Below are 18,261 nucleotides of genomic sequence, written 5' to 3'. Positions count from 1 at the left end.
AGATTGAAGCTGTTCTGGTGGCACATTGTGGCGTATACCCCTTCACTAATTCACTTGCCAAAAGTTTTTGTTTCATTATGAATTACTTGTTTGTGTTTTTGCTTTAGCAACTGCCAATTATCCAGTCAGAATTTTGAAATATTATATTTCCCTTTAGTAATAATTGAAAGGCAAGTTATCCAGACCTACATGTTACAGTAGTTACTGGTAGAACACCTCAGAGGTCACCTCACACTGATCTGTCATTTGTATTTTGTTTTCCAAATTCAAATACATTTCTTCATTTAAAGTATTATTTCAGGAGTTTAAGAAGGAGAGACAGATTAAATGGTTAACATGGTTATCATGTATACCATGATTAAATAACATGAAAAAGAAACATGAGTAGTATTTGAATCATGATTTACATGCTACTTGAAAATATCAGCAGAACTTACCGGGTTTCTCCTTAGGCAAATCTGTGGTGGGCTGGATGGTGGAACTGGTGGTGGGCTGGAAGGTGGACTGCATGGGAGGAGGACTGGTGGTGGGCGGGATGGTGGAACTGGTGGTGGGCTGGAAGGTGGACTGCATGGGAGGAGGACTGGTGGTGGGCGGGATGGTGGAACTGGTGGTGGGCTGGATGGGGGAACTGGTGGTGGGCTGGAAGGTGGACTGCATGGGAGGAGGACTGGTGGTGGGCTGGATGGTGGAACTGGTGGTGGGCTGGATGGGGGAACTGGTGGTGGGCTGGAAGGTGGACTGCATGGGAGGAGGACTGGTGGTGGGCTGGATGGTGGAACTGGTGGTGGGCTGGATGGTCGACTGCATGGGAGGAGGACTGGTGGTGGGCTGCTGGTCAGTACAACCTCAATGGTACAAAAAGAGGAAATTATTAACCTCCTGTAAGGAACAAATGTCCCTTTTTTCTAGCAGTGAGTGTGCCCCATAAAGAAATGTATGTCCTTTGTATTCTTCTGTCTATAAATGCTGCCCTATGGACTCTATGCTCTCTGTAGAACTGAGGCGAGGTCAGGCTGATTTGTACTCTGATGCAAATTGTAGGATCTCATTACCTCATGTGAAGTGGAGATATGTGTTTATATTTTTTTTTAAGTTGAATTGAGCAATGCCTCTTACTGTTAACTCTTTTGCTATGTATGGCAGACAATCAGTGAGCTATGTGGCTCACTGATTAGTAAAATAAATTAGCTCTGCGAAGAACGGTTATTTTCATAATCTGTCGACTAATTTTTTTCAATGAATCGATTAATTGTTTGGTCCATAAAGCATCAGAAAATGTTTAAAAATGCTGACCAGTGTTTCCCAAAGTCAAAGATGATATATACATTAATATGTAAGACTCTGAAAGCAGAGAATGTTTAAAAAAAATTACTCAAACCTATTTATCAATTATCAAAATGGTTGGTGATTAATTTTATAATTGATTCATAATCTCAAATATCAATTAATTGCTGCAGCTCTAAAAGAAACACCTATTGGATAAAGCAAAGACCAAATTTGATGAAGCAACAGGTGAATAGCTATTTTTGGCCCACTGCGGTTTGCCCTGTGACACCTGTACTGCGCTGTCTCTGTGCCACATTTCTTTTTATGTTGACTGTGGAGTAAGTTTTTAAATAATCATACACACTTACCATTAATGAACACTTGGTAGAGTGCTTTCATCCTGTCCAAGCACTTTATAGACTGCTCTGACAGCTGCCATGTTGGATGCATGACTTGTGCAGACCAGGTGTTCGGCTTCTTCCTTGGTTTGCCAATAAAGATTACCACCTTGTACCCCAGTGCGTTCAACTTTTCGACCTGAAAATAAAGATATATATTATATAATATACACAGAAATATGAACAATTATAAATGTCTGAAAGATTTTGGGCTGTAATTATGTAAATAATAACTGCATGAGTTAAACACATACCAAGACAGATGCCTCATCAACAACATGAGAGACGGTTTGGTTTTTTTTTTGGTTCTTCAACCATGTCTCTTTTCTGGCCTCAAACTTCTGAATTTTTTTTGCCAGTCTTTGTTTTTTCGGCTGTATTGACTGGCAATACTTGCAGCACTTGGTGGCCACACCGATAGCTGCTTGACAGCTCACGCACGTCGTCGTAGTTGACCCTCGTGGCATCTTAAATACAATATAAAACAATCAACATTCAATAACTGTTAAATGTATAAAATAAATGTACTTAAGCATTATCAGTCGTGTCAGACATCAACATGTAGCACCATTTCAATGGTGTTCACATCACAGCATCACATCCAATAGACCCCTTTCCAGCCTACGTCATCACAGGATGCGCGCGCATTGTTGCGGCGGAAGAAGCGGAAGAAGTTGTATGTGTTTGACTAGAGCGAGGGAAGATTTGTTTCTTAAGTTGCGTTTTTGGAGTTGCAGTAACGTTATAGAAGAACAACATGCCCACCAGCTGTTGTGTGTACGGGTGTACAAATCGAAATCCTGAGGAACATAATTATTTTGCAATTCCCAGAGGAAACAGGCCATTTCAAAAGCACCGTAGGAGCCTGTGGCTGCAAGCATCAGAAGAACCGACTGGACCGAGGACATCATCAAGAATGCCCGCGTTTGCAGTGCTCATTTCATATCTGGTGAGTTATCGTGGCTATCTGGTTTAGCTTTACTTGAATGCCTTTAATTGAGTAACTGTAAGTAGAGTAAGTGTATTGTAAGGGTTTGCTACCATAGACTGTAAGTTTACTACTGGTGCTAGTACTAACTCATACAGCTGAGAGCTTCAGTGTGGTGTACAGTAGCTCCACGTAACTTAACAGTGTGGTGTACAGTAGCTCCACGTAACTTAACAGTGTGGTGTACAGTAGCTCCACGTAACTTAACAGTGTGGTGTACAGTAGCTCCACGTAACTTAACAGTGTGGTGTACAGTAGCTCCACGTAACTTAACAGTGTGGTGTACAGTAGCTCCACGTAACTTAACAGCTATAACGCTCTAGCATCATTGTTGTTTAGGATGTGTGCCCTGGTTGTCTTTTCTCTGATTTGAGCATCTCAAAACACTTAAGAAACTTGAAAAGTGGTTATCTGGTGTTATTTGGCTAATGTGTATCTTTCTTTTTACAGGTGAGATGTCACTGGACCACGAGAGTCCTGATTTTGTGCCCTCTATTTTTTCATACACTAAACAAAACCAAGACCCCGATGCAAAGATCAAAAGGTAAAATACAATAAATAAGACCTAGCTGTTTGTGTCTTTAGCTTAACCTAATGACATGATTAACTCATGAATATTAAGGGTCACACGGCGGCCATCTTGCTACAGGAGACTCGCTCACTCATAACATTGTGTTTAATGGTGCATGTACTGCTTAAACAACCTTGACTTGCTCAATTCTCAACAGATTTTCTAACAGTTTGGTTTGTTATGAACGTCAGAGATGTAGTTATGACACTGCATACTTGTGAATAATTATAAACATTGAAAAACGTACTTTTATATGAAAATAACCAGAAACAGGTAGCCAGGACATGGTATTTATATTAAATCAATATGTCTATAGTATTCTTAGTAACATTTATATTTACATTATAACATATATACATATATATATATATATATATATATATATATATATATATATATATATATATATATATATACATATATATATATATATATATATATATATATATATAACATGTATGTATATATATATATATATATATATATATATATATATATATATATATATATATATATATGTATATATATATATATATATATATAATTACATTATGATGTATTTATATCATGACATTATAACATGTGTACATGTGTACACACATGTTATAATGTCATGACATCATAATGTAATAATATATAAACATGTTATTAGGTAATAATATATGTATATATGTTATAATGTAAATATAAATATTACTAAGAATACTATAGAAATATTGATTTAATACCATGTCATGGCTATCTGGTTCTGGTTATTTTCATATAAAAGTACGTTTTTCAATGTTTACGCGCACCCTACGGCGTAGGGCTGCGTCGATAAAGGCTGATTTATGGTTCTGCGTTACACCAACGCAGAACTTACGCGCACCCTACGGCGTAGGATACCCGGCAACGCGCACTGTACGGTGCGCGTTGTCGCTTCACCTACGCCGTAAGCTCTGCGTCGATTTAACGCGGAACCATAACTCAGGGTTAACGCGGCAGCTCCGTGGCGACCGAGAGGGAGACGCGTCTGCCGGGGAAGGGGGGAAACGGGGGGGGGGGGGGGGGGGGGAATATTCGGTTTTAAAAATACCCGGCTACGTGTGGACGGGGTCTTCCAGTCATGGAAAAAATTAATTAGACCACCCTTGTTTTTTTCAATTTCTTGTTCATTTTAACGCCTGGTACAACTAAAGTGTATCATGTGACTAAAATAGACAAAAGAAAACATTTAATGCATAAAAGCACTGTTAATAATTAACTTTATTATTCAGGTTCCGTTAGCATATTTGATATCAGTACGGGATCATTTCTTACCTTTGAGAACGCACGGTCTGATGGTCTTGGCATAGAGCGTGAAAGCCCCTTATAAATGCTCAAAAAGGCGCTGATCTCTGCGCCTCTTTGATAGGCCAACCCGCCTGTCAATCAGCGACCTCTTGCAGCTACGTCACCTTAACGTAAATAGGGGCGCGCTCCACTCTAAAACTGAACTGTCTGCCGTGGACTGGCTCCGTTCCATTTCAAATTTATTTTTTAGTCACATCTGTCTGTGATTGTAAAATGATACGTTTATTTAATTGTAGGCTATATTACCATCAGGGTTGCTGGCTGCAACTGAGGTTATGCCATCCAAAAAGCTGTCCTCCTCAAATAATAGCAAAGATACTCTAGCATGCCATACAATAAAGCACTGCACACACTTTTGTCTACTAAAATATAACTATGACATTAGATGCATTGTGTGACAGAGTAACAAAGTGACAAAGCACAATAGCCAGTGTTGGGACTAATGCGTTATTTAGTAACATTATTTAGTAAGTATTTAGTTTTGCAGTAACTAATATTCTAACACATTACTTTTTGGTCTAAGTAACTGAGTTACTAACTGAGTTACTTTTTATGAAGTAACTAGTAACGGTAACTAATTACTATTTTTCAGCATTTCAACACTGACAATTGCACACTGCAGTGCAGGCATTTTTAACCAGGTTAAAAAAACGCCTGAAACAGGGGATGCCTGTCAAGAATGGTGTAATAGTGATAAAATGTCTATCTAAAATCTATTAGTTCTGATTGGCAAAGGCCCTTGGATTCATGATGTTGTAGCAGGAAAATAAAAAACAAACTAATATCATAATCCCTTTGTAAATAATGTTTAACCGTCGTTTTGTTGATCGTTTGTTAAGGAATGTCTAACCGTTATTTTGCTCACGTTGTTTTGGGTTCTGACTTACCGTTAGGGGAGACGCGGTGTCCGTTATTCAGCCAATACAGAACTGGACTCTGATTAACGAGCATCGTGTCTGTGTGTCTGTTTCACACCCCCTTTTTTAGGGGTATAACAATGGCAGTAACATAATGTTAAAATTGCAAATTAATAGAAAACACAATGGAATATTCACATGAAATATTTGCATGCAAACAACCTAGACTGGATGTAGCCTACTGTTTCCAATCAATAGCCTCTGTATTGAGGCCTACTTTACTATCATTATCATTATTATTAGTCTACCTTATTGTGTGATTATAGATGTGTGTATGAAGTAATTGAAGCCCAACCCCCCCCCCCCCCACACACACACACACACACACACACACACACAGGTTTGAAGCACTTGAAGTGCTCTCTGAACCTAAGCCTGTTAGGGCACATGTCCAAAGTATGAAAAAACTAAAACTTGACATAGAGCTAAACCAATCACTGGAAAGGTCTTGACCTGGGGAGTAATATAATAATATACATTTGAAGGTTCTACATTATTCCTGCGTTGAGATATTGACCTTTGAACCTTAACCTCAAAGCATATTTGAAGGCTTATAATTATGGGACAAAAAGGCAAAGTACACGTTTAGCAAGGAGGTGAGAGCAGCTAAACGACTGTACTCTGAGAAGCTACGACCAACAGTTCTCAGACAATGATGCCAGGCTGTGGGTGCTGAAGTGCGTGTTAGTTCCCCCATGACTTCAGTGCCCACACCATGGGTGGGGTTGGCGAAAGGATCTTTCTGTGTGGAGTTTGCATGTTCTCCCCGTGTTTCCCCTGGGTAGCTAATGGGAGCTACCCTCACAAAAACATGCACACAGTCCTGGGCTATACATGCCCCCTCTGGCCAACCGGGGCGCCAGATGGGGTGGGGAGGATCCGGCCGGAATAACGTGATCCTTCCACGCGCTACGTTCGGCCGGAGAAGCCCCACCCTGTCTGGTGAAAAGAAGCGGCCTGCTCACTCCTCAGGTTAAGGAGACCTGAGCTCAGTGCAGGGCCCTCCCGGGGTTGGTAGAGGATGGCAATGCCCAGGACTGTCAGTAGGTAGGAGCACGGGGTGGTAAAAAATGGGAAAAAAAACGGGATAAAAAAAAAAAAAAAAGACAATGATGCCAGCTCAGTCTGGAATGGACTGAGACAGATTACAAATTACAAACCCAGAGCCCCCCCCTCCACCAACGACCGACGCCTAGCCAACGACCTGAAAGAGTTCTACTGTCGCTTTGACAAACAAAGGGACAGTCCTGATACAATCCCCTGGGACTGCATTCACATTCCCCAGTTCCATCCCTCCAACTGCACCCCCCCCCCTCCCCAGCAGGGACCGGACCACTTCACACCCCAGAGGCCCCACCCTCATCCCCCCACACCACTGCGACGCCCCTCTCTATCCTGGAGAGGGACGTTAATGAAATATTCAAAAAACTGAACCCCCGCAAAGCAGCAGGATCGGACTCTGTCTCCCCATCCACCCTGAAGCACTGTGCCGATCAGCTGTCTCCGGTGTTCACGGACATCTTTAACACCTCCCTGGAGACATGCCATGTGCCGGCCTGCTTCAAAACCTCCACCATCATACCTGTCCCCAAAAAACCAAGGAACACAGGACTCTATGACTATAGACCCATCGCCCTGACCTCTGTGGTCATGAAGTCTTTTGAGCGTACCGTCTGGTACGCTGCTGCCACTGTGAAGGACAGGAACAGCTGCAGCGTGTCATCCGCTCTGCAGAGAAGGTGATTGGCTGCAACCTCCCATCTCTCCAGGACCTGCACGCCTCCAGGACCCTGAAGCGTGCAGGAAAGATTGCAGCAGACCCCTCCCACCCCAGACACAAACTGTTTCAGGTTCTTCCCTCTGGCAGGAGGCTGCGGTCCATCAGGACCAAAACCTCACGCCACTTGAACAGTGACTAGAACAGAACAGAGGCACTGTAGGACATGGTGTAAAATTAAAAAATCCCCCATTGAACAAGACAATATTTAAAGTCTGATGCCAAAAATGTGTTTGACATCCCCTCAAACCCCTGAAATGCCACCAATCAAGTATTTACAACTTCCAATTTTAGGGAAAACCCTGAATGAAAAAAAACTACCACTCCCTAGACCCCTCTGCAGTACTTGTGTTGACATCAGCACCCCAGTTGTAGTTCTTCAGGTTTAGGAAGAACTACTGTGCTAGGGTTATGAAAACATATATCTACCCAATATATCAAATATCACACACTGTCTAGTAAGTGGTTATAATGCATGTATATGATCTATGCTAAGAAAAGACAGCAATGTTAGTTTGATGAAGATATTTTAACTAAAACAGCAGACTCTGTTCTGCGCGACGCAAAGCAGACTGTCCTCATCTCCATGGTAACGGGCGGCTACTTCCGCTAACAAAAATGTAAAACAAAAACCACACATTTATTTTTCATAACTGACGGCGCGATTATCAAAATCTACTGTAGGGCTGTGTTATAAAACACAAATATCTTCAAGACAAGAAATGTTTAATTTTCCACTTAATGTCCCCCGTTTTTGTTCTCCCGACAGGAACCTTGAGTCACGTGATTGAGACACAAAACATAGGCAAAAATGTAACAATCACACAATTTGCCTCGATTCGTTGCCGTCCTACAAGTCTCTCCATAAGAGCATGAACAGAGAAAAAATGTACTCTCATAAAATCCTATGATATAGGCTATTGGTTTAAAAAATTAATTCAAGATCTTGGAATAGGCCTAATGCTTACTACAGACTTACCTGAAAGGAACTGACACGATTGGATAAAACAGGAAACTGACTTAAATGAAAACTATTAATGACACCAACCAAAGAGACATGACTATAGTTCAAACAACAGTTCACTTTATTGGGTGAAATGAACAATGTAAGTTATCTATAGCTAAAAGACTATGCCCTGTTCAAAATAAAGACTATGTATCTTAAGATAGAGGTGAGTGAGAGAGAAAGAGAGAGAGAGAATTTTAATATACTAACATGTGGAAACACAAAATGGAATAGCACTCTGTTGGACAAAGTAACAATACAATATGTGAACTACAGTTTCAATTCAATTCAATTCAATTTTATTTATATAGCGTCTAACACAACAGATGTTGTCTCTAGACGCTTTCCAGAGATCCAGAACATGAACATAAACATAAACCGAGCAATTATTACATAAACAATGGCAGGTAAAAACCGTAAGCCAAGTAGGTATATACAAACTATACACAACTACAGTGAAAATAATGTAATGTGCAATACATTTTGATCAAAAATGTAAATGTTGGGTTGTGGCAGAGGGTAGGGGCTAATGGGCTAACACAATGGGTTTTTACAGTTTCAGAGGACTTTGCAGTACATGCTCTAAACACAAACTAATAACTATTCTCCCAGTTCCTCATCAGTTGAGGAAGTATTTTCAAAGTCTTCCTCTTCAGAGAAGTCATCTAAGGACAATGTTTGCAGTCCAAGAATACTTTTGTATGTGCTGCATGCTGTGGCCAGTTGTGCTTGAACTTCACACAATCGTCTCTTCAGCACACATAGTAGTCCCTCACGTCCTTTCTCCATTAATCCCTCTGTACTGCCTGAGAATGTGACATTAAAATAAAAAGAAATAAACCAAGTGGTTACAAGAGAAGCAAATTGTAGGAAAAAACAAACTATTTTTTGTCCTTACATTTCCTGTTGGTGTCTTCAGTGAGCTGAGAGGTAAGCTCGTCGATCAGTCCAGAAACCCTCTTCATGTACTCCATGTGCTGTTTGACTTCGCGAACCACAATGACTTCTTCTTCTTTCAGTCTAGCCAGCAGCATGACCTTGTCGAAAATCATTTTTTTCCGCACCATATCACCATGACCTGCAATACATTACATCATATGTTATGTTATGTTACAACCTCCTATAAAAATATTGGGACAGAAGATATTTTGCATGCTTGACCCTTTCCGGGTCATCAGTTTTTGCGAATATTTGCTTCTTGTGATTTTGCTGGCTGCAGCAAATTGAAAAAAAAGCTGGGGGGAAAAAAACATGAAAATTTGTTGAAAACTCCAAACCAACTGTTTGGATCATTCCACTGGTAAACATGTTCACTGTTCGCCAAGGAGTTCGATCACATTCATTTACAAATTACTGCATTTTTTTTTTTTTTGCATTTTGCCCAGTGGCTTAACATTTTTTACATCAGATTCCATATGTACATCGAGATGTGTGCATCAAGCAATTTGTATTCAGTGCATTTCAGAGGAAGTATTTACATTCCCATGGCCAGGAGTAGTTGTCCACAGCCAGGAGTTCATTGGGAGGAGGGAGTTTTTCAGCTTCCCCCACAGTGGCATTGTGGTCATTGATGGCAGCTTCCAAGGCTTTCTTCTCAGCAGCAATCTTTGTTCTCAGCTGATGCCTTCGCTTATTCCCACCTACAATGAGAAACACAATGCATGTATGTGTTGTGATTAGTGTCACAGATGCTGTGTGATCATACAGTATTTGCATCACAAGTTTCATTATCATTTGAAAAATTGTGTAAAAAAAAAATACAGAATCTATTTTAAACAATCATATTTTTTTTTAAAATAGAGTACAAAGCACATTGGTAGGTCAGGACATCTCTTAACTTTACAGAAATATTGGAAATATTTGTATATTGCACTCAACCGTATTATGATTTTGACAGTTCTTCAGTATGCTGCCCTGACTTGTAGTAAACCTACTTCCAAAGATGTGTTTTATTTTTATAAATGGTTTCGCTATTTTTACTATGCATAAATCATTAGTGGATTAATTTTTTCACAAATTTGCATTACTAGTGGCCTTTTTTTGTCTTACCAGACTGACGATACAGCTGAAATTTTCGCTGTTTGATGCCCAAATATAGCCCCTCGATGGTCCTCTGCAGGTCATTTTGGATTGTTGCTCCTTTGAAGGACAACAAACAAATTAATTCATGCCCATCTCAGTTCACAATCAGCTTCTTTTCAGATACCCTGTACAAGAGCAGAACCAAATTATTTTTTAAATATTTTTTTTCAAAGTACCTGAGGTCCACTGCTGAACATCAGACACCCACTCCTGGACTGTGTCTTGCTGTAGAGATAACTCAGCGGTAAGTTTCTCCAGGTCCTTCGTAGCCTCTGTAATCTTTTGTACAGTCTGTCCAAAATAAATATTTGTGCTTAACAAATGCCGAGACAATTTAAAAACAAAAATGTTATTATACATATTTGCCTAGGTAGTACCTTGATGTATCTTTTGGCCAGTGTCCGGTCAAGGTTTTCTGCCTTTCGCTTGTTCCAGCCACTTGCCTGGATTGTAAGCATATCTGTGCGAACTGGAAGCATAATGTATGTGCAGTAATTTAGGTTCACAGTGAGGACCAAAGGTCGGATACTACATTGACGATTCTCTAATATTGTCATATAACCCTGGAAAGAATCATACACTTAATTAACGTGTCAGAAGTTAAATTATTATAAAGAGAATTTTGAACCGTGTAAAAGTGTTGACTAGACAATTGTTTTCAAAATGAGCACGGATGCATGGAACTTTAAAATGCAAAGGCCAAGCATCAGGTTCAAACCCGTTCTCAGAAGGGGGAATATGGGAAATATGTAAGTCTGGTGCTGTTTGTCTACTCTGGAGTTGGACACCTGAAAACATTTGACAGTACCACTTGAAGACCAAAGATGATAATGAGAAATAGTGCTGCATTCAAAACAAACAAAAAATATGTCAGCTTGTGGTTCAATTTGGACACAACTATACATGAAAAATGCTTACCGGCTTTTGACATGTACTTGGAACATATGGCTGCTCGGGAGAGGAAGCTGTTAACCTGTTCAACCTCCTCCCCGATTGTAGTTCCAGCTCCTTCTTGATTGCGTCCTCCCCATTTTAACTGTAACACATTTACATGAATGTTATCATTTAGAAAACAAAAAGTGGGGGCAGAGGACAGACGATCATAATGTGTGGTAGAAATGGTAAGAAATACATCTAACTGTCATTATTACCTCACACATCCATGAATGCGCTTTTGCATGCATGATGGAGAGAAATGGGCGCATTTTCAGCAAGTCCTCCAACTCTGGACAGTGGTCCACAACTCTCTGCAGATATGGCCAATATTTGCAGACCACATCAGAGCAAAAAAACTGGATGGTCTGTGAAGATAGCTGTTTCTGGAGATATAATGGGTATGCAAATATTTCTCCACGGAACATATTCAGTCCCTTCAGCAAAAACCCATGACGACAGACAGCAACTTCAACACCTTCCTCGTCTAGTTTGCTCGCAGACTTGTTGGCGGACTCTCGTGCTGCTGTCCACTGACCTGCACCACATCTCCCTTTCTTTGGATTCTTAAACAGATGAGGGCAAATACAGACATTTCCAGAGTTAAATTTTACAAAATAAGCTGTAAATCATGGAATTATGGCATTTGTTGCAGTAATGCCAATCTATTACTTGAATAAATCAAATAATGTTTAAAAGTTTAAAAAACAGGCTACAAGCATTCATAAAAATTTGAAATTTGAAGTGTTACACATGAAGAAATATAAATTTAGCTTACATGTCCAGTTGTTCCATGGATGTAATCAACAAAGGAGGACACCTTAGCATCACTGGCCAAAAAGACTCCATCAAAAAACCCATCAGGTCTTGAAAGAAATATATAGATGTGGGTTACATTTACAGTATAAAAGCAATTATTGGCTCACTAGCATTTCATTGTACATGAATGTTACACACCCTGGTTGGCTTTTGAAACGATATAATTTGCGGTTCCCATCCACTGCAACTGCCAACATAGAGGGTGTGCATGCAGGGCACTGAAAATGCTGGACCTGGGACAGCTTGTCAACCTCAAATTTGGCATAGGCCCATTCGAGGAAGGCCCTCTGCATTGTATCCCCACATATGTTACCACTCTGAGGGCAAAAGTGAGAAAACAAAACAGTAAATAACCTTGCAGTTATTAGGACACAACTCACGATGTGTCGAAGATTGGCTTCACTCCGTGGTCATGATGAAAAAAGGGCTCTATCAAGAAATGTGTGCTGAAACTTTGGGGATTGTAAAAACAAGTCCTAACAGTGAATCAGTTATTTAAAAGGTGATCCAAAAAAGATAACTTAAATGATAAATCCACTCACTCGCCCGAAGAGTTTTGTTCTATACTCGAGCATGCTGAGAAAAGCTTGTCGCGACATCCCTGGGGCAGAAATTTTTAGATCCTCATACGTGGTGAACAAGTCCACCATGTACACGGTCTCAAAATTGACAGTCGCTGGCCAGTAACCACTTTCAACCAGATCACTTATGGTCACTGGCAAGGTTTTTCCACAGGAGCAGTTTACTGATGGAAGGGAGAGGTTGTATCTTCCTGAAATTTCAGAGAAAAACAGTTATCTCTTGTTCACAAGAAACAAAAAACACAATATGAAAAAAATAAAAAAAAAGGTTACCATTCATTCCAATTAAAATGACTGGCTTTCCCTTGGAAAAGCTTGTTTGCCCAGTGGAGCAGTCACAGCAGGGAGGAACGATTGGCAACATGCAATCTAAAAAGCAGAATTAGTTTACATATTAGAGTAAATTAAACCAAAAACTCAGGGTGTTGTTTCTATCAAACAAAACTTCATCCAGCATGTTTGTTGGAGTAAACCAGGGTTTGTGTAAAATGTAAAACAGTCTATATAACCTGAGACTAAAAAAATACCTTTTTCATGATAGGAGAATTTCCCTCCCTCATCCTGCTGAACAAAAGTGGAAGGCGGCACGTGTTTGAAGAACCCCTCCACCATGGATGCTCTGTTATGAAGCACCAGGGCCTCATGTGTGGAAAGGTCACAGGCTGTGCAGTAGAGTGATCGCGGTAAACAGTCCCTACACATCACTACTGCAGCCTTGTGTCCACAATGATGGCAAACTCCCTCCTTGGGCTTTTCTGATGACAACATATGGTTCACCATGAAGGGCCTCATCACTGTCCAATTCTCCAGAGAGGAAGTTTGCCTGTTCCTCCAGTGTGAGGGGAGAGGTTGTTCAGCAGCACTTTCCAAGATGTGTTGGACATCTTGGATGAGGGAGTCTGTAAATGAAAAGGGAAGAAGGCAATGGTACATATGAGCAATCACCACATAACAAATAAGTAAACAAGTATTAAGAAAAAAAAAGGAGAAAAAAATACCTAAATTTTCGATGGTCACAGTTTCTTCAGTTGTTTCAGTAGACGGAGCACAGGAGGGTGTTACGCTTGCTGAAGACACTGCAAAAGTATGAATATCCACTAAACTTACTCAATGAATAATGAATGAAACTACTGATGAAAAAACAAAAACAAAATACCAACCAGTGGCTGAATCTCGCTTTCGTATCTCCCCAGCTCTACATCTTTTTGGCAGAGGTTGACCATCTTTGTCCTCATCAAGCCAAACACATGTCTTTGTGGATTTTTTTGACCCTCCTTTTGTGGGTCCATGCTGATCCACCTAAATAAACAATTGAGCCACAGAATAAATCACCACCCACATAACACGTCCATGTAATCCCCCCGGCCTCCGTACTGCACTGTATTTACAGATCTAGAAAACCCTTTCTACATAAAAAAAAAGAAAGTGAAAAATTATGACAGAATATTGAATTAAACTCTCATTGGCTCTAACGTGTGAACTCAACTAAGCACTATAGCTTGCATTTGAATATAAGACATTGAACCAGGTAGCCTACTGTATAGTTGCACTTTGTTTGGAGTGTTTTCAGTTTTGCACCTTCTTCCCTGTTATACCTACGAGTCTATTACGGTGTTAGACCTTATAATTAGCATGTAATTAGTATGCTTTTACACCACTGAGTTAATGTTATTTACCTTGCACTCATCCAGGAACGCATCAGCCAGGAATATGGCATCCTCGGGGTCAAGATGATTCATTTTTTTTAGCTCGGTCAAGTTATTTTTCCACGTGTTCTTTTCCTCCTCCTTCGTCTGCTTCTTCTTCTTCTTCTTCTTCTTCTTCTTCTTCTTCTTCTTCTTCTTCTTCGTGGGGGGGTTGCGGTGGGTGGGCGGGGCGGGGGCGGGAGGGGGGGGGCGGGGGCTATTGCGCGTCAAAACCAAAACTCATCAATGAAGTCGCACTACACAGGAGGTTTAATGGACGGAAGAGCTGATAGATTTCAAAATGAAACACAGCGGAGAAACGCTCGATCATAAGTCATCAGTAAAATATATATGCAGGGTGCAATTTGCCGGTGGGGATGGTGGGGATTCCCCCCCCCCCTCTGGTTTACACGTCCTACCCTCTGCTGAATTATTTTTATCCTCGGTGGGGACAAAATGTACCCCCCCCCAACCCCCCACCCACCCAAAGTATTTAATTATTAACAAGTAATAACAACCAAAATACACACAGAGTTCATTCTGCTTGTGCTTTGATTTTGATACCGAGAGCGAGTCGCGCAGAAAGCAGTTTTATTTTGAAAAACAACCGGATTTTCTTGCATTCCAAAAGTCCGACTTCCGGCCCGCCAAAATAAAAGATACAGTCAGTCAAATGAATGAAAAAATGAAAAGAATCCAGAGCAGCATATCCTCATATTTTACAGGATCACAACCAAAAATCCAGAGAAAAAATGCGACAGAAGATGAAACAAGATCTGACATTGCTGATGCGATGGAAGACAGCAGCATCTCCCCGGCTGAGGAGAGCTCCCATGTTTTCTGTTAAACTGATATCAAAAAGAATTAAAAAAATATAAATTTTGTTTATTTATTTTTATTTGGCACATTTAAAAACAATATTAGGAGAAAATATTTCTGTAAATGCAGTGGTTCAGTTCAGGTTCAAAATAGGCCTACCGCGTACGTTTTTTTTTATTTTTATTTTTTTTATTTTTTAGAAACTTTACTGAAAGGTCAGACGTTACAATTAGTGAAAACACATTCATGTGTTCCCAAGGCAGGTAGTAATGTACATGTGCAATTACAACAGTAATAATAAACAACAATTAAACAAATGTAGTACATATAATGGCATGACGTTATTAATAGAAAAGACTACAACAGCTGAGTGAATTGAGCATGACGAATAATAATTAGATATAATGACATATTTTCAAATGCTTTAACATAAAGTGCAATAGACTGAATAAAATAAATAATAAACAGACATAATGAAATATAAGGAGCTTATATAAATAAGTAATTAAACTAGTAAGAAAAAAAGCAGCTTTTATAAGGGGGAATTCAGACTGATTTTATTCAGTTCAGTAGGGAAAATTCTTTAAGAGATCATATAAATTTCCTGCCTTAATTGTTGTTATACGTTTTAGAGATTTCAAATACATTTTAAATTCGTTCATAAATACACAAAATTTGGGGGATGATTTTAGTATCCTATTCTTGTGGATAAAATGTTTTTTGCCAAGCAGAGGATTACATTGCAACAGAGTTCATCATTTTTGAGGCCTACCGCCTACGTTATGTAGCTTAAAGGAGCTGTCTGTAAGAAATGTCCAAAACTGGTACTGCAGTCACTTTCAAAATATTGTTGAGCGGCGTGTACATAGACATATGGGCGTGTACCCTCCCCCTCCTCCCCCCGACCAGAGGTTGCCAGGTAGGCTGCAGAATGCAGCAGGAACGTAGGCTGCCATGGCTGCGATAATTAGAGCTGAGCTGGCAACGCGGATGCCGAAACAATACTGACTTCGTGATTGGAAGATAGGTGGAGGGTGGAGCTTTAGAAACAATACTGACTTGGTGATTGGGAGATAGGTGCAGGGTGGAGCTTCAGAAACAATACTGACTTTGTGATTGGGAGATAGGTGGAGGGTGGAGCTTCAGAAACAATACTGACTTTGTGATTGGGAGATAGGTGGAGGGTGGAGCTTCAGGCCAAAACAAAAAATGACAACCTAAACATCAGTTGAGGGCTGCAACTCTTTTTAAACTGGAATATCCTGGCTTGAGTGCTGTTGTCAGTGACATAAGTAATTGAAATGAACATGATTTTAAAATGTCTGTTGACATATCGGGGTCATTTTATGATTAGTTTTATTATTGCTCTTACATACAGCTCCTTTAAGTGTAAGGTTTACGCAAGAAACAAGTTTTCATATAGCCTATACTGTTGGACCGCTGTTGTGTGGTAATTTTTCTGAAATTTTTTTTTCCCAAAATTATCCCCCCCTCTGTTTTTTTCATAAATCGCAACCCTGTATATATGTATTGCTAGAAATTTAATCAAAACGCATTTCCATGCAGAAACTAACTCAAAATATTGATTTTCTTCACAGCGTGTCCAGCAACCAAAAATGTAACCATTTCACGTTATTAAAACGTTCCAGCTTTACATTATTCTGACGAGATCTGAAAAAACCTTGCAACCACGAGCAAGCAAGAGATTATATACATTTACTGAGTGAATATTGTGAAAGTGAAATATGTATTGCTAGAAATGTAATCAAAACGCATTTCCATGCAGAAACTAACTCAAAATATTGATTTTCTTCACAGCTGTCCAGCAACCAAAAATGTAACCATTTCACGTTATTAAAACGTTCCAGCTTTACATTATTCTGACGAGATCTGTAAAAACCTTGCAACCACGAGCAAGCAAGAGATTATATACATTTACTGAGTGAATATTATGAAAGTGAAATATGTATTGCTAGAAATGTAATCAAAACGCATTTCCATGCAGAAACTAACTCAAAATATTGATTTTCTTCACAGCTGTCCAGCAACCAAAAATGTAACCTTTTCACGTTATTAAAACGTTCCAGCTTTACATTATTCCGACGAGATCTGAAAAAACATGGCAAACCACGAGCAAGCAAGAGATTATATACATTTACTGAGTGAATATTGTGAAAGTGAAATATGTATTGCTACAAAATGTAATCAAAACGCATTTCCATGCAGAAACTAACTCAAAATATTGATTTTCTTCACAGCTGTCCAGCAACCAAAAATGTAACCATTTCACGTTATTAAAACGTTCCAGCTTTACATTATTCTGACGAGATCTGTAAAAACCTTGCAACCACGAGCAAGCAAGAGATTATATACATTTACTGAGTGAATATTATGAAAGTGAAATATGTATTGCTAGAAATGTAATCAAAACGCATTTCCATGCAGAAACTAACTCAAAATATTGATTTTCTTCACAGCTGTCCAGCAACCAAAAATGTAACCTTTTCACGTTATTAAAACGTTCCAGCTTTACATTATTCCGACGAGATCTGAAAAAACATGGCAAACCACGAGCAAGCAAGAGATTATATACATTTACTGAGTGAATATTGTGAAAGTGAAATATGTATTGCTAGAAATGTAATCAAAACGCATTTCCATGCAGAAACTAACTCAAAATATTGATTTTCTTCACAGCTGTCCAGCAACCAAAAATGTAACCATTTCACGTTATTAAAACGTTCCAGCTTTACATTATTCTGACGAGATCTGAAAAAACCTTGCAACCACGAGCAAGCAAGATATTATATACATTTACTGAGTGAATATTATGAAAGTGAAATATGTATTGCTAGAAATGTAATCAAAACGCATTTCCATGCAGAAACTAACTCAAAATATTGATTTTCTTCACAGCATGTCCAGCAACCAAAAATGTAACCATTTCACGTTATTAAAACGTTCCAGCTTTACATTATTCTGACGAGATCTGTAAAAACCTTGCAACCACGAGCAAGCAAGAGATTATATACATTTACTGAGTGAATATTATGAAAGTGAAATATGTATTTCTAGAAATGTAAT

At 39.4% G+C, this 18,261-nt stretch overlaps 1 protein-coding gene across 1 annotated transcript; it reads right to left on the bottom strand.

Moving 5' to 3' along the window:
• Nucleotides 1-8,642: 8,642 nt before the first annotated feature.
• Nucleotides 8,643-11,259, bottom strand: LOC133456331 (uncharacterized). Its single transcript, XM_061734805.1, has 6 exons — nt 10,718-11,259; nt 10,517-10,631; nt 10,308-10,397; nt 9,737-9,898; nt 9,157-9,336; nt 8,643-9,064 (listed from the first exon to the last, which is right to left on the bottom strand). Exons 1-6 carry the CDS (start codon nt 10,895-10,897, stop codon nt 8,859-8,861), a joined length of 933 nt encoding a protein of 310 aa, XP_061590789.1. The 5' UTR covers nt 10,898-11,259; the 3' UTR covers nt 8,643-8,858.
• Nucleotides 11,260-18,261: the final 7,002 nt, after the last annotated feature.

The sequence above is a fragment of the Cololabis saira genome, chromosome 12, assembly GCF_033807715.1.
Source record: "Cololabis saira isolate AMF1-May2022 chromosome 12, fColSai1.1, whole genome shotgun sequence".
NCBI lineage: Eukaryota > Metazoa > Chordata > Actinopteri > Beloniformes > Belonidae > Cololabis > Cololabis saira.
This window is presented reverse-complemented; position numbering and strand designations above follow the sequence as displayed.

What these genes read in the sequence shown, in the direction of transcription:
- LOC133456331 (XM_061734805.1), bottom strand. Translation starts at nt 10,897, where the DNA reads ATGACAATATTAGAGAATCGTCAATGTAGTATCCGACCTTTGGTCCTC. An exon ending in TCAGCTGTATCGTCAGTCTG is followed by an intron (nt 9,899 to 10,307) that starts GTAAGACAAAAA and finishes TTCTCATTGTAG; the next exon opens with GTGGGAATAAGCGAAGGCAT. An exon ending in TGAAGACACCAACAGGAAAT is followed by an intron (nt 9,065 to 9,156) that starts GTAAGGACAAAA and finishes TCACATTCTCAG; the next exon opens with GCAGTACAGAGGGATTAATG.